The sequence below is a fragment of the Marmota marmota genome, unplaced genomic scaffold (assembly GCF_001458135.2).
Source record: "Marmota marmota marmota unplaced genomic scaffold, marMar, whole genome shotgun sequence".
NCBI lineage: Eukaryota > Metazoa > Chordata > Mammalia > Rodentia > Sciuridae > Marmota > Marmota marmota.
In genome coordinates, this window is record NW_026000139.1 from 414583 (window position 1) to 431982 (window position 17400).

Genomic DNA, 17400 nt, shown 5'->3' on the forward strand with positions numbered 1-17400 from the left:
CTCTCTCTCTTCTCTCTCCCTCTCTCTTAAAAAAAAAAAATTAAATGAGCCAGGCAGGCCTGTAATCCCAAAGACTCAGGAGGCAGAAGGATCGCAAGCTCAAAGCCAATCTCCTCAGCAATTTAACAAAACCCTAGGCAACTTAGTGAGACCCTGCCTCCAAGTTAAATATAAAAAAGCCTGGGTCTGGTTTCAATCCCTGGTACCAATAAATGAAGCTCAAACGAGGTGATTCTTAGACTGAAGTTTTCAAGAACTGACCTGGTGACCTTAGTCTTTTAACTACACCTTGCCTCAGTTTCCCCCTTTTGCACCAGAAAAAAAGAATTACTAGTTATCTTGCAATTTTTGGTCCTAATATATCTGTTGTCAGAATTAAGACACGTCTGCTGAGAGGTGATTGGGTGCTCACCCTGAGGTCTCCTCATACCTGGCAAATTCTAAATTCAATCTGGGAAAAGAGATAGGAAGGGCTTTCGAATGGATGTTCAAAGAGAAAGTAGCTTCTGGGTCCCAGAGATCAGTCCGTGCCTCTTTAACATCTGGTTCCAGGCGCGTTCCAATACATAATGTCTCCAGCCGGCCTCCGTCGCGCATCTGGTGGTGTAACATGACGTAAGCTTTGGCCCAGGTCGCCCGGCTGTTAAGATGGCGGCGCCCAGGAGCTGTGGTCTATGGAGTTACGCCCGCGCGATGAGGAGCTACATGTTCCCAGGGTTTCGTAGCTCCTGGCCCGGGGGCCTGCTGAGTGCCCGCCTTTTGTCCCAAGAGAAGCGAGCACCGGAAACGCACTTTGGGTTTGAGACTGTGTCGGAAGAGGAGAAGGGGAGCAAAGGTGAAAGGGGCGAGAGGGCGAAGGGAGGGATCTGTCCAGCCGTGATCTGGTTTTCTTCTGTCCAAGTAAGGGTTGATTTAACTCCTTTTAACTTCATTCTGTTGTCTGTAAGGTTGTGACATCAAAGGACTATCCCACTGCCAGACCTGGCAGAGCTTAGCCGCCCGCCACTTTTTTTTATTATTATTATTATTATTATTATTATTATTATTATTATTATTATTATTATTATTATTTTGGTACCGGGGATTGAACCCAGGAGTATTTAACCACTGAGCCACATCCCCAGCCCTTTTTTATATTTTATTTAGAGATAGGATCTTGCTGAGTCGCTAAATGCTTCGCTAATCTGCCGACTGAACTCATGATCCTCCTGCCTCAGCCTCCCAAACCATTGGGATTACAGGTGTGCACCACCATGCCCAGCTATTTTTTATATTGAGACAGGTTCTCACTAAGTTACTTAGGGCCTCACTAAATTGTTAAGGTATGCCTCAAAATTGTGATCCTCCTGCCTGCGCCTCCCAAGTCACTGGGATTACGAATGTAGACCACCACACCCCGCCTAAGGTATAGATTTGGGCATCAAGCATTATGATTTAATATCACCTTTCAAAGACAGGCGTGTTCAGAGAGTGGCGGCAGAAGCTTCCTTTTTTCCAGGAAGGATTTTCTCATTCCTACTAAGAGCAATTGTGTATTTCTCTCATATCAGTCTATCAGGTGTTTGAAAGTGTGGCCAAGAAGTATGATGTGATGAATGATATGATGAGTCTTGGTATCCATCGTGTTTGGAAGGATTTGTTGCTCAGGAAGATGCACCCATTACCTGGGACCCAACTGCTCGATGTTGCTGGAGGCACAGGTAATATTGAATTTGGTGTCCTTAGGTACCATTGAGGATGTATTACAGAAATTAGTTTCTCTTGTTGGAATGAGTTCGCCCACCTACTGTTTTAGTCAGCTTTTTCACCACTGTGACTAAAAAAACCCACTAAAACAATTGTAGAGGAGGAAAAGTTTGAGGTTTCGTGGTTTCAGAGGTCTTAGTCTATAGAAGGCTGGCTCCATTCCTCGGGCCTCTAGGTGAGGCAGAACATCATGGTGATCAGGAAACAGAGAAAGACTTCACTGGCCAGATACAAGGGGACATCTCACATCCAAACCATAATACCTACCATTAGTCCAAAGGTAATAAATGAAAATCTGAATACTTATAAAATCTGAGAAGGGTTTGCAAAAATATTAGTCAAAAGCAGCTTTAGGGCTGGGTTGTGGCTCAGTGGTAGAGCTCTTGCCTAGCATATGTGAGGCACTGGGTTCGATCCTCAGCACTGCATAAAAATAAATGAATAAAATAAAGGCAGTGGCACACACCAGTAATTCCAACTACTGAGGAGATTTAGGCATAAGGATTGCAAGTTCAAGGCCAGTCAGGGCAATTTAATTAAGATCTTGTCCCCCCAAAATAATAAAGCCTGGGGGTGTAGCTCAATGATAAACCATTTGCCTAGCATGTGCAAGATCATGGGTTCAATTCCTAGCACTGGGTGGGGGGGGGGAGAGCAGTTTTGTGCTTCTCACTTTTCTGTTAAAATAGGATTTCAAAGTAAAAAGACTAGTTTTTGACTCTAAACACTTTCCCATCTAAATGACTGGTTTTCTTTTTTCTTTTATTCTGGTATGTGGAACAGAATCCAGGACCTTGAACATGGTCAAGCAAGTGGTCTACCACTGAGCTATACCCACAACCTGTTTTATCTTCTTTTTAGCCCTCAACCCACTTTTCCTCTCTATTTGGGGAGAAAGCCTCTTATCACATTACATAAGCTTTCTAAGAAGCCCTTTCTACCTAATCTGCTATCACATCAGTTATCAAAAGCTTAATTGTTATGCACAGTCCTTTGTTATTTGTTGTACACTGGGCATCTGGGGAGAAAAATGTCCTGTTTTCTAAAACATATGTTGATGACTAGCACGCAGTGAGGCCTCAGGTTTGATCCCTAGCACTGTAAAACAGAAATCTAGTGTAATGTAAATAGTTATTGTTCTTAATTGTTTAGGGTATGATGACAGGAAAAAAAAATCTGCACATATTCAGTATAGTCAAAACCATTGTAGGCCTACTACATTTTGTTTATTTATTTATTTTTTTATTACTAGAGATTGAACCCAGGGCTCACACATGATGGGCAAGCACGTTTCCATTCGGCTGTGTCCCAGCTGAGAGCCCAGGGAGAGTCCCACAGACCCACTGAAGGCTGTCCCTCTAACTTGCTATCCTCCTGCCCTGGTCTCCTGAGTGATTAAGATTATAAGTATGCACCCCCACATCCAGTGCTAATTATAATTTTTTGGTACTAGGATTGAACTTGAGGGGACTCTACTAGTGAGCATCTCCAGCCCTTTTTACTCTTTTGGTGGGCGTGGTTACTGGGGGAGATTGACCTTAGGGACACTCGGCCACTGAGCCACATCCCCAACCCTTTATTTAGAGACAGGTTCTCCCTGAATTCCTTAGTGCCTTGCTGTTGCTGAGGCTGGCTTTGAACCCATGATCCTTCTGCTTCAGCCTCCCAAGCCTCTGGGATTACAGGCATGTGCCACCACACCTGGCTCCTTTTTACTTTTTTATATTAAGACAGGGTCTCATTACATAGTCCTAGCTAGCCTCAAACCTGTAATCTGGGACTAGGGATATAGCTCAGTTGGTAAAGTGCTTGCCTTGCATACACAAGGCCCTGGGTTTAATCCCCAGCACTACACAAAAACAAATAAAACCTGTGGTCTGCCAGCCCCAACTTCTCCAGGCAGTGGGATTACAGGTACGCACTACTGTGCCTGTCTCTGACTGCATTTTTTTTTTTTTTTTAAACAATTTAACCTTAGGCAAGCACAGTGGCACACACCTGTAATCCCAGCAGCTTGGGAGGTGAGATAGGAGGATTGCAAATTCAAAGCCAGTCTCATCAACTTATCAAGGCCCTAAGCAACTCAGCAAAGCCCTGTCTCTAAATAAAATATAAAAAAGGGCTGGGGATGTGGCTCAGTGGTTGAGTGCCCCTGGGTTCAATCCCTGGTACTAAATAATAATAATAGTAATTATTATTATTTAGACTTTATTTAATTAATTTATTTATATGTGGTGCTGAGAATTGAACCCAGTGCCTCACTCATGCTAGGGAAGTGCTCTACCACTGAGGTACAACTCCAGCCCTCTAACTGCATTTTTGATCCATAGTTGATTCAGTCTTTGGATGCAGAACCTGCAGATACAGAAGATCATCAGTATATATTTGTGTTTCTGTTATAAAAATTATTTCATGGGGCTGGGGATGTGGCTCAAGCAGTAGCGCGCTCGCCTGGCATGCGTGCGGCCCGAGTTCGATCCTCAGCATCACATACAAACAAAGATGTTGTGTCTGCCGAAAACTAAAAAATATTTAAAAATTCTAAAAAAAATTATTTCATGGGCCAGGTGTGGTGGTGTACACCTATAATCCCAGCAATTTGGGAGGCTAAGGCAGGAGAATCACAGATTCAGAGCCAGCCTCAGCAACTTAGCGAGGCCCTATTTCAAAAAATAAAAAGGACTGGGAATGTGGTTCAGTGGTTAAGTGTCCCTGTGTTCAATTCCCAGTACAAAAAAATATATAAAATAAAAAGTGCTGGAGACATAGATGTTTGTACAAACAAAACAAAGAAGAGTTGTTGAAAAAAAAAGGTTAACATTGAAAAAAGTAGAAACTTCTATTTTCATGCACTCATCCACTCCTTTTGTTACTCCTTTTGGGTTTAGGAAATGCTTTTTTTTCTGTTTTGGTTTGTATCTTTCCTCCTATTGGCTTCCCACAGGTGACATTGCATTCCGGTTCCTTAATTATGTTCAGGCACAGCATCAGGGAAAGCAGAAGAGGAAGTTAAGAGCCCAACAAAATTTATCCTGGGAAGAAATTGCTAAAAAGTACCAGGATGAAGAAGATTCCCTGGGCGGCTCCCGTGTCATGGTCTGTGACATCAACAGGGAGATGCTAAAGATTGGAAAACAGAAAGCGTTTGACCGAGGATACAAAGCTGGTGAGTCTTACAGAAAGTTGACACAGGGTATGTTTATAGAATTAGGTGGATTACATAACATTGAAATGGTTTTTAAAAAATATTATATGGGGGCTGGGGATGTGGTTCAAGCGGTAGCGCACTCACCTGGCGTGCGTACAGCCTGGGTTCGATCCTCAGCACCACATACAAATGAACATGTTGTGTCTGCCGAAAATTTAAAAAAAAAAAAAATTCTTAAAAGTTCTCTCTCTCTCTTTGGGAAAAAAGAAATCTGAAAAAATATTATATGGTATTTTTTCATATTTTTTTGGCACATATTGATGAAATTTGTTATTATATAATTGTACTGAAATGCTCCCTCACCAATCTTTTGGTATTAGGAATTTAAACCAGAGGCACTCTGCCACAGACCTACACCACCAGCCCTTTTTAGTTTTCATTTTCAAACAGGATCTCACTATGTTGCCAAGGCTGGCCTCCAACTTATGATGCTCCTGCCTCAGCCTTCTGAGTTGCTGGGATTACAGGCATGTGCCACCACACCTGACTCTTGAAATGCTTTTTATTCCAGCTTTCAGAAACTCATTGTTAGGGGCTGGGGATGTGGCTCAAGCGGTAGCGCGCTCGCCTGGCATGCGTGCGGCCCGGGTTCGATCCTCAGCACCATGTACAAACAAAGATGTTGTGTCCGCTGAAAAACTAAAAATAAATAAATTAATTTAAAAAAAAAAAAAAAAAGAAACTCATTGTTAGAAGTTGAAGATCATTTATGTGACTAATTCTACATGACCATGGTATTCATTATACATTCATTATACATTACTATGGTATTCATTATACATTTATTTCAGCAACCTGTTGAGCTAAAAAATGACTAGCCCTATGTGACAAGGAATATAACCAGAGCCCAAAAGGGTTAAGGTTCTTACTCAAGTCACAAAACTTAGTGGCAGATCCTAAATTGGAGCTGAATCTTTGGATCTCAGCTCTTGGACCCTAAAATGGAAGTTTTGCTTCCAACTCTCAGCCGCTCTAGGATGACCTCAGCATATCATTTCTATTCTTAATTCATTCCATTCCCTATCAGTACTAGGATGGCTTGATTCATGTAGAATGTGAGCAAGCTGCTCAGATTTCCTGGGAAGACAAAACTTGCCCTTCAGCCCCAAGACTACACTTGGTTAGCCCTTCCACTATTACTAATTTATTCTCTCCCTCAGATTTCAAGCAAGGCCAAGCTCTTTCCTGGCAGCCCCCAGACCACAACTGAGCACTATGGAGTTTCCAGGGCCTGCACATTTCCCAAGCAGGACTCTTAACAGTCAGTCTTTGCTCCAGAGATCCCTAATTGAGTAGACTGAGGCCTCATTACAGCTGCATCAAGGTCTAAAGACTTTTCCTACTTCATCTTTCTATCTCCTTCTTTTACCTTCCCCAAGTATTGCCCCTGCCACCACCAGAAAAGCAAAAATGAAAAAATCTTTCTACTCCTTCTTCTGTTTTGGCATCTGTTTCTCAGAGGTCATAAATGACCCAGAGAAACATCCATACAGTACTCCTCAAACTTCCTTACTTTCGCATACACCTGTAATCTCAACAACTTGGGAGGCTGAGACAGGAGGATTTCAAGTTCAAGGCCAGCCTAGCAATTTAGCAAGACCCTGTGCTCAAAAAAAAAAAAAAAAATCAAAAGAGCTAGGGATGGACCTGGCACAGTGGTGCACACCTGTAATCCCAGTGGCTCAGGAGGCTGTGGCAGGGGCTGGGGATATGGTTCAGTTGGTAGAGTGCTTGCCTTGCATGCATAAAGCTCTGGGTTCAATCCCCAACACCACCAAAAGAGAGAGAGAGAGAAAGGAGGATTGTAAATTCAAAGCCAGCCTCAATAACTTAGTGAGACCCTGTCTCTAAGTAAAATATGAAAAAGGGCTGGGGATGTGGCTCAATGGTTGAGCACCACTGGTTCAATCCCCAGTAATAAAAAGGAAAAAAAAAAGTGCTAGAGATGTACTCAGGGGTAGAATGCCTCTGGTTTCAGTCCCCAGTACCAAAACAACAACAGTTTCCTTACTTTAGTAGATCAGGCAGATTGGTGACTGCAGGAGCCCTCTGCAAGCTCAAAATGGAACAAACTCAAAATGGAACAGTTGAGCTCCAGCATGAAATATAAATTTTAGGGGAGCTGCGGATGTAGCTCAGTGGTAGAGCATTTACCTAGCATGTGCAGGCCTGGGTTCAATTCCAGCTCTCTAACAAAAAAAAAAAGAAAGAAAGAAAATGTAAATTTTACATTTGTCTTTCCATTTATTTTAATATTTTGAAATATTTCTGCCCCCATTTTTTTTTTTTTTAATTGTTGGCTGTACCCTGTTGACCCAGCTTTTCAAGGCCACTGCATTGCCCTCTTCTTAGCTGGCCAGGCACTGCAGGCAGCCACAGAGAGACAATAGTAGGCAACAAAGAAAAGAAAGTACCTCAAGTCAACACCTGCATTTGTCCTCTCCTCCTGCCCCGCTTGAATGTCTGTGGTTATTTTAGCCCAATTCTTCTTCCTCCTCCTCCTCTCACCCTCAGAAGGAGCTGCCTAGACGAACTACAGCCTACTTGGCCCCCAAGATGAAGGGCTCTTTTGTTAACCATCAACACTAACCAGAAGGCAGACAGTCACTAGTGTTTTTAGACAAAGGCACTATGTTTTCTAACTCCTACTGATAACCCTATTCCCGTCTCCCTGGTGTTCACCCCTAAAGAATGGAGAACAAAGATATTGAAATGAGAGGTAACATTCTATTTATGGAATCATCTCTTAAGTAGTAGCTTGCCTTCCAGGCTCTCCCAGCAGCCAGGCAAAATGTACCTGCATAGGAATTAAGTTTTCCATAGTATGGTTTTCTTTCCTTCTTGCTTTAGTAACATCCAGTAATGCTTTTGCAAAACATTTCATGCAAAAACAAATTGAAACTAAGTAAGGGGATCTTAGAAATTATTTAACAGATGTAAAAGTTAACATTTAAGGGAATTTTGTATGTCTAATACTATTGTATATTTTATAGATACACACACACACACACACATATTTGTGCATACATTAGGGATCAAATTCAACCCCCATAACAAAACAAAAAAAAACTCTTGTTAGATGTTGTTTATTTGCTTTCTGGACAGTTTGTTTTCATTTGCCTCCTCTAGCCTTCTTTTTATATTTTATGTCTGATTGGATACAGGTGAAAAAGACAAAATTACAACAGTGTAGTTAAAAGATCTTAATTGGTGTCATTTGCAATTTTTTACTCTGGCAACCCTTCATTCCATAAAAAATAATAATTGTGTTCCCATGGGCCAAGCAAAAGAGGTTAATTTTTTTGTTTCGTTGTTTTTTTGTGGTACTGGGATTGTACACAGGGGAGCTCTACCACCAAGTCACATCCCCAGTCCTTTTTTATTTTTTATTTTGAGACAGGATCTTGATAAATTTCCCAGGCTGTCCTCAAATTTGTGATCTTCCTGCTTCAGTCTCTCAAGGAGCTGATATTGCAGGCATGTACCACTATGCCTGGCAGGATGTTGGTTTCATAAACAGATAAAGGCTGAAGAAAGCAGCTCGGTGGGCTCACATCTGTAATCCTAATGCCTCAGGAGGCTAAAGTGAGAGGATCACAAATTCAAACCAACCTCAGCAATTTAGTGAGTCCATGTCTCAAAATAAAAAATAAAAAGGGCTGGGGATGTGGCTCTGTGGCTCAGTTAAGCACTCCTGGGCCAAATCCACAGTTATGGGCCGAGGGCGGGGCATATATATATATAAGAGTTACTTTCTTTGTACTGAGGTTGCCCTTGAACTTGTCATCCTCTTGCCTCAGCCTCTCAAATTGCTAGGGTTATAGGTATCTGCCATAGTGCCCAGCTGAAATTACTCTCCTTGTAAAACAAGGCCAAAACAATAGAAAAATAACTGACTGGTCAACAGCAAATTATGTCAGATTTTTTTTTTTTGTTAGAATTAAAGTCAGAGAAAACTTCATGACCATGCTGATTGAAACTAGACTGGGCCAGGCACTGTTGTACACAACTGTAATACCAATGACTTGGGAGGCTGAGGCAGGAGGATTGCAAGATCAAGGCCAGCATCAGCAACTTAGTGAGGACCTAAGTAATTTAGTGAGACGCTGTCTCACAATAAAAAAATTAAAAGGGGAGCCAGGCACGGTGGCATACACCTGTAATTCCAGCATCATGGGAGTCTGAGGCAGGAGGATCTTGAGTTCAAAGCCAGCCTCAGCAACATAGTGAGGGCCTAAGCAACTCAGCAATGCCCTGTCTCTAAGTAAAATATAAAAAAGGGATGAGGATGTGGCTCCTATTCCCAGTACCAAATAAAATAAAACTAGACTGAGAAATTTGGCTGTTATTTCTCATTTATTCTAGTTTCTCAGAGGGTCAGATAAACAGCTTATTTTCAGCGTGGTGATGTAGAACTTTTGTATGAGTGACTCCAAGTTTTATTTTTAGCCTGGTCGGTGGGGACTTAGTGCAGGAACTCCAAAATAGTATCATCCTGTAATTTTTATTTAACAGCGTTAAAGTCAAATCATTGTCCTTAGAGGAGATAGTATGTTTCTGAATTTAAGACTATTCTTGGGGTCTAGACACTTTCTCTATGACTCCAATAGAACCAGTATAATAATTCTTCAATATCCACAAATAATTTATTTTAAGAACTCCCAGCAACTTAGTGAGACCCTATCTCAAAATAAAACATAAAAAGACTAGGGATGTAACTCAGCTGTACAGTACCCCTAAATTCAGTCCCCAGTACCAAATATAAATATACACACACAGCTAAAGCTGAGAGTGTGGGTCAGTGATAGATTGCTTGACTAGCATGCTCAAGGTTCTGGGTTGGATGCCCAGCACTGGGGGGAAAAAAAAATATATATATATATATATATATATATCTCGCTAATGATGAATCTGGTATTAGAATCCAAGCAGTCTAACTTCAAGAACAGGACTATTAACCACGTGTTCTATCCAAAGCACTTAGTTGGATAAAAATTGCTTGAGGGTGGAGCTGGGTATATATCCCAGGCTAAAGCACTTTGCCTAGCATGTGTGAGTTCAATCCCTAGCATGATTTTTTAAAAATAATGCTCAAGTTTAGTATAAGTAAATAAACATCAAGTTATACTCTGAAACCCTAGGAGGAAAGACTTAGATCCTGCTAAACTTCAAGGATACCAGCTTCAAGTGTTTAAGATTAAGCCAGATGGGTTGGCACATGCCTGTTCCAGCAACTTGCAAGGCTAAGACAGGAGGATCACATGTTCAAGGCCAGCCTGGGCAACTTAGGGAGACCCTGTCTCAAATTCAGAACTAAAAAATCCTGGGGTATAGCTCAGTGATAAAACATTCATGAGTTCAATCCCCAGTCCTAAACAAAAACAAAAAAAGACTTCTTAAGATTGAAGGACCGTGAAGATAGTGGCCAGGAATCAAATGGAGAAGGGAGGTTAATCATGTTTTCTGACATCACTTCTGACACCAGATGTGTGTGTCTTCCCAAAACCAAACAATTCTTCAGTTTGCTGACACCTAGTAGGTGTCCAACAACTCAATACAGTTCAGTTCTGACAATACCAAGTTTGTATCATACTCCATAGATTTAAGGGCTCAGTTCCACAAAACTGCCTCCACTTCAGATGTTAGTCAAAAATTGGCTAGCCTAGGCTACTCACAGTTCTGCCTGGCAGACTACAGATTCCTCAGGTTCAGTAATTCACTGGGTACAACAGGGTAGATAGCTACCCAAACTGAGACCCCAAACTGATTTTGTCTTCCAGGACTTGCATGGGTACTGGGAGATGCTGAAGAACTGCCCTTTGATGATGACAAGTTTGATGTTTACACCATTGCCTTTGGGATCCGGAATGTCACACACATTGATCAGGTATGGATGCCTGCATCCTGAGATTGTGTGACTGTCAGCACCAGGCAAGATGGTACATGCCTGTAATTCCAACAACTCTGGAGGCTGAGGCAGGAGTACTGCAAGTTCAAGACCAGTGTGGGTAATTTAAAGAGCCCTGTTTAAAAAAAAAATAAAAAGATAGGGGATGTAGTTCAGTGGTAGAATGCCCCTGGATTTGATCTCCAATACAGAAGGGAAAAAAAAAAAAAAAAAAAAAAAAAATATATATATATATATATATATATATATATGTATGTATAAAAATCAGTTCTCTGGAGTGGATCTATAGCGGGTGAGGGAAGGAGATTCTGCTCTGGGTTCAGCACTTGAGTGGAGTGAATATTTTAAGCTTACAGGCTTCTTCCTTAAAATTGCCAACATTCACAGGGTATGGCGGCACATGCCTGTAATCCCAATAGGAGATAGAGACAGGAGGATCAGAATTTCAAAGCCAGCCTTGGCAACTTAGGCCCTAAGCAACTTAGTAAGACCCTTGTTCAGAATTTAAAAAAGGACTGGGGATGTGGCTCAGTGGTTGAAAGGCCCTGAGTTCAATCCCTAGTACAAAAAAAAAAAAGCCAACTTGCCTAGCTATAAAATTAAAAAGGTCAAAAATCACAGAGCAGGGGCTGGGGATGTGGCTCATGCGGTAGCACACTTGCCTGGCATGCGTGCGGCCCGGGTTCGATCCTCAGCACCACATACAAACAAAGATGTTGTGTCCGCTGAAAAACTGAAAAATAAATATTGAAATTCTCTCTCTCTCTCTCTCTCTCTCTCTTTTTAAAAAAAAAAAAAAATCACAGAGCAGCTCCCATAGGAGTGTTTGTTGCTTGGGTTGACATTTACATCTTTGGGATAGTTAGTCTTGCCCTGGCATTTCATCTGTTTCCTCTCATTTATGAAGCTGTGTGAGCTTACAGACGATCAGAGATATGATCAGAGGCTGACACTGAAAAATGTACTCAGGTACTATTCTGTCAGAAGGTAGCTTCATGGTTCCTCTGCAGGGAGAACGGAATGTTCATTTCTTAATCTGCTTCAGTTCTTTATTTCTATTTTAGTATTCTCTTCAAAACATTTGCTAGGGGCTGGGGTTGTGGCTCAGTGGTAGAGTGCTTACCTAGCATGTGTGAGGAACTGGGTTCGATTCTCAACACCATGTATAGAAAAATTTAATAAATAAAAGATCCATTGACAACTAAAAAATATTTAAAAAGAAAAAATTTGCTAGCTGGGCATAGTGGTGCATGCCTGTAATGGAATTTGGAGGATTGCAAGTTCAAGACTAGTCTTAGCATCTTTTGCAAGATCTTTAGCAACTTTCAAAATAAAAAATTAAAAGGACCGGAGATGTAGCTAAGTCTTAAAGTGTCCCTAGGTTTAATTCCCAGTACCAAAAAAAAGCAATATGTAATTATTACAATTATAAATAGTAAATGTTTATTATAAATAACACATTAAATGATATCATTAGATATATTAAAAATATAGATAATGTATCTATATTTTGTTTTGTTTTTTACAGGGGAATGAACCCAGGGGTACTTTACCGTTGAGCTACATTCCCAATCCTGTGTATTTTTTATTTTGAGAAGGGTCTTGCTAAATTGCTGAGGCTGGCCTCAAACTTGCCATCCTCCTACCTCAGCCTCTTGAGTTGCTAGGATTGCAGGCATGTGCCACTGTGCCTAGCCTTATTTTTTATTTTGAGACAGGATCTTGCTAAGTTGGTGAGGGCCTCCCTAAGTTGATAAGGCTGACCTGGAACTTGTAATCCTTCTGCCTCAGCCTCCCAAGACGTTGGAGTTATAGTCATATGCCACCATGACCAGCTGATTTCTCCTTTTTAAAACAGCTGAATAGATTCCTTTTGTGTAGCTATTCCCTAATTTAACCAGGCTCTTGTTAATAACTAATTTAAGATGCCTCTAATCACGTGCTATTCAAATAGCAAATTACCCTTATTCATGTCATTTCCACAGCAGAAGCATTTCTGTAAGATTACTTAAAGTAAAATTGTTATGTTGAAGAGGATATCCAGCCAGGTGTGGTAGTACATGACTGTAATCCTAGAGACTCAGGAGACTAAAGCAAGAGGATTACAATCTGGAGGCCAGCTTTAGCAACTTAGCAAGACCCTGTCTCAAAATCTAAACTGAAAAAGACTGAGGCTGCAGCTCAGTGGAAGAGTGGTAGAGTGCTCCTGAGTTCCGTCTCCAGTACCAAAGAAAAAGAAGATATCCATTGATTTTGATCCCCAATTCTAAATTTGCTCTTGATGGAATTTTACCAATCCGTATAGTCAGTAAACTTCTCTAGTTATGGGCAGCATTTAGGATATGTAGGGTTATTTCTGCTGTTATCATTGTCCAACTGAGAGTAAATCAGGGATTTGTAGGAATTAATATTTATAATGCCCACAAAACTAACACTGTCTCAGCTACATTGGAATTGAGTGAGGTTAATGAAGCATGTGTCCTGTTCTTGTCTTTCTTAGGCTCTCCAAGAAGCCCATCGGGTCCTGAAACCAGGAGGGCGGTTTCTCTGTCTGGAGTTTAGCCAAGTAAACAATCCCCTCATATCCAGGTTGGTATTGATAAAAGGGCTTTATCTTCATTGTCTATCCAAAGGGTTTTCCACCCCAAAATGGATAGAAAATAGCCAGTAAGCTATAACAATGAACTTAAAAATTGAGTCCTAGGGCTGGGGTTGTGGCTCAGCATTAGAGCACTGGCCTAGCAAGAGCAAGGCCCTGGGTTCGATTCTCAGCACCACATATAAATAAATAAATAAATAAAAAGAAAGGTATTATGTCCGACTACAGCTAAAAAAATAAATATTGGAAAAAAAAAATTGAGTCCCAGAGTCCCTGAAAGACCTCAGAGGTCAGGCAGTTGGGAGTGATGATTCTTAGGCCAGAAGAGACCCAAGCTGGCCCACATTATATATTTTGTTTGGCTTATATGGTATTTTAAGAAATTGACTTAAAATATGGAAATTTTATGCCAGGCATAATGGTGCATCCCAAAAACCTCCGTGACTCAGGAGGCTAAGGCAGGAGGATTGCTAGTTTAAGGATAACCTCAGCAACTTCTTGAAGCCCTAAGTAACTTAGTAAGACCCTGTCTCAAAAAAAAAAAAATTTAAAAGGACTAGGGAGGGGCTAGGGTTGTAGCTCATTGGAAAAGCACTTGCCTAGCATGGGTGAGGCACTGGTATAATCCTCAGTACCATATGAAAATAAATAAGATAAAGGAATTATGTCCATCTACAACTTAAAGGGGTGGGGGTGGTTAGGGAAATAGCTCAGTGGTAAAGCACCCCTGGGTTAAATCCCCAATACTAAAAAATAAAAAGTTGGAGGCTAGCCCCAGCAACTTAGTGAGACCTTAACCAAATAAAAATTTTTAAAAGGCTGGGGATGTTGCTTAGAGGTAAAGTGCCCCCTGGGATCAATCCCCAGTCCAAAATTGAAATTTAAAAAATCAAAATTTTATGTGAAAATTTTAGTGAAGGAGTTCAGCTTCACTTGGGAAATCAGATACCTCGTGGCAACCTTGGGTAGGCCCATCTTCCCACATGCAGTAGTCAGAACTTAGTATTAACTGCCTCTTCTTACTTTTTTGGTACTTCCTAACTGAACCTGTCACCATACTTCTTGGTCTTACACCTGATCCACTTCCCTTATTTTTTTGAGAAAAAGGAAAAAGAAGTTGTATTGCTTTGCTAACAAAGGAGAAATACAGGGGACTTCCATCCCAGAGGCTGTGATTCTCCCCTACTTCCCTTATTTCAGGTATTTGCTCAGCCTCCTCTAGGCATGAGAGGAATTGTGACCTGAGCCTTACTTAGAACCTGGATTCTTTGTTGTTGTTGTTGTTGTTGTTGTTTGTACTAGGGATTGAACCCAGGGCACTTTACCACTGAGCTATGTCCCCAGCACCGCCCCCAACCCCCTTCCTTTATTTTTTTTTCTTTAGAGACAGGGTCTCCTTAAGTTGCTGAGGGCCTCACTAAGTTGCTGAGGCTGATCTTGAATTTGAGATTGAGATCCTTCTGTATCAGCCTCCTGAGTTGCTGGAGTTGCATGCCCCATACCCAAGGCAGAACCTTGCTTCTTAAGGGAAGAATTCAGGCACTTTTTTCTCTTTTTTAAAAATTTTGATAGAGTGTCCAGTAAATGAATGCAAAGCATATTCTAATCTTAATCTTTTGCCTTTTTTGTTTGATTAGGCTTTATGATCTATATAGCTTTCAGGTCATTCCTGTACTGGGAGAGGTTGTTGCGGGAGACTGGAAGTCCTATCAGTACCTTGTAGAGAGCATTCGAAAGTTCCCATCACAGGTACAGTATTTCTGTAGCTTACAACAAAGAGCCTAAAGTTGAAATCCAGACAATTCTTGGTGTACCTATCCTTCTGTTTTAGGAAGAATTCAAGGAGATGATAGAAGATGCAGGTTTTCAGAAAGTGACATATGAAAGTCTAACTTCAGGCATTGTGGCCATTCATTCTGGCTTCAAACTGTAACTCCTTTTCTATCCTGGAACATGAACCAGTCATGCCTGATAAATGCCTGGAACTGAAGAATAATCTGACTGATGAGGCAGCAGCTGAGCAACTTAAGGATAAGTACCTTGGACTCAAGTTCTGAATCAACCAGTCTCAAAGAGGAAGAAACCAATTCTGTCATTTTCTGCAGCTTTCATTAGGAGCTGCTTGGGCCTTCTCCCAAAGGCATTGGTCTGTTGTTTGGTTCAACTCCTGCCAACTTCTCTTAGCTATGCATTGTTGGATTCAGGTAAAACTAACACTGAGCACTAAAGCACAGTTTTGAGGTACATTTGTAGCTTTCTAACAGTGCTGCCACCCAAAGGAAGGATCATTTGAACCCAATGATGATTTTGAGTCAGAAAGCTTAATTGCACCTGAATCACCTTTCAGCCTAGGACTGAATCTAGGGCCAGAAGCCAAAGCCCCAATCAAAAGGCTAACAATCAACACTTGAATTCTGGGCTCGAGGAATATAGCACAGTGGCAGACTCTGTGCTTGGCACTTGTGAAACTCTAAGCTCTATGCTCAGTATTCCCCCCCCCAAAAAAAAAAAAAAAAAACCACCTTGAATTGTATGTTGAACTGGTAAATCAGTTTACAATTTGAGTGATTAGGAAAATACATTTTTTATAATTCTTTCAATTCTTTCTGGTGGAAGAGGTTCCACCAGAAGACACTATTGTGTACTATGTCAGAAAGAAAAGGACTCCTAGCTTGGTGTGGTAGCATACACCTGTAATCCCAGCTACTCAGGGAGGATGAGGCAGGAGGATGGCAAGTTTGAAGCCAGCCTAGGTAACTTGGTAAGACCACATCTCAAAATACATATAAAACAAACCTGACACGGGGGCACACATCTGTAATCCCAGCAACTCAGAAGGCTGAGGCAGGAGGATAGCAAGTTCAAAGCCAGCCTGGGCAACTTAGCTGTAAAAAGTAAAAACAGCTGAGAATGTGGCTCAGTGGTAAAGTGCCCCTGGGTCTAATCCCCAGTACTAGCAAATAAATAAATAAAGTATAAAACAACAGGGCTAGGGGTGTAGCTCAATGGTAGAACATGCACAAAGCCCCAGTACCACAAAAAATAAAAATCACTCACTACTAAGTCCTTTTTGATAGAATAAATGTACTAGCAAAGTCCTGTTTTCATGTCTTGTAAAGGGAGTTTCTTGGTCAGAATATATTTGAAGAAAGGGTAATAGCAAAAAAAAAAAAAAAAAAATAGTTTGAAAACTATTTATGTAGCCTAACCCCCACTTCAATACTCTGGGATGGATCTGGGCAGAGCTCATCTCCTTACTACAGTTCATTGTTTTTTAAGAGGCCATAAAAACTGGGCACACATCTCAGTGACTCCAGGGGCTGAGGCAGGAAGATCACCAGCTTAAGACCAGCCGGTGCAACTTAGCAAGATCATGTTTCCAAAAAAAAAAGTGGATGAGGGTGGGCATGGTGGTGCATGCCTGTAATCCCAGTGGCTGGGGAAGCTGAGGCAGGAGAATTGCAAGTAAGTTCAAAGCCAGCCTCAGCTTTAGCGAAGGCCTTAAGCAATTTAGCAAGACCCTGGGGATGTAGCTTGATGGCTGAGTGCTCCTGGGTTCAATCCCCAGTACTTAAAAAAAAAAAAAAAGATACTGTAGAAATTCATCTCTGAGTTGGCTAACAGTTTAATTATAGATAACTTCATTCAAGGTTATTTTAAGAGGCTTCAGATATGCTCCTTGGCTCAGCACAGTAGGGACAAGATCTTGCCCTGTCACTTCCAGGTATAGATAGCTACAAACAACTATCTCAAATAAGAGCAGCTAAGAGCATTTGAGAAAATTCTAAACCTTAGAAAAACTTACCTTATTTTGTTTTCAGCCAGCCAGCTGGAGCCTATAGGGTTTTGAAATAAATAGGAAAGAGTGGGTCCTGGAAGGAACTTCATAAGCCATCAACTCAGTTTTGTGGGATTTTTTTTTTTTTTTTTTTTTTTTGT

The 17400-nt window shown here is 41.2% G+C and overlaps 1 protein-coding gene across 1 annotated transcript; it reads left to right on the forward strand.

Annotated features, from left to right (window-relative positions):
- Positions 1-596: 596 nt before the first annotated feature.
- Coq5 (coenzyme Q5, methyltransferase) lies at positions 597-15958 on the forward strand. Its single transcript, XM_015505201.2, has 7 exons — positions 597-835; positions 1551-1700; positions 4691-4912; positions 10735-10841; positions 13363-13451; positions 15099-15210; positions 15293-15958. Exons 1-7 carry the CDS (start codon positions 649-651, stop codon positions 15392-15394), a joined length of 969 nt encoding a protein of 322 aa, XP_015360687.1. The 5' UTR covers positions 597-648; the 3' UTR covers positions 15395-15958.
- Positions 15959-17400: the final 1442 nt, after the last annotated feature.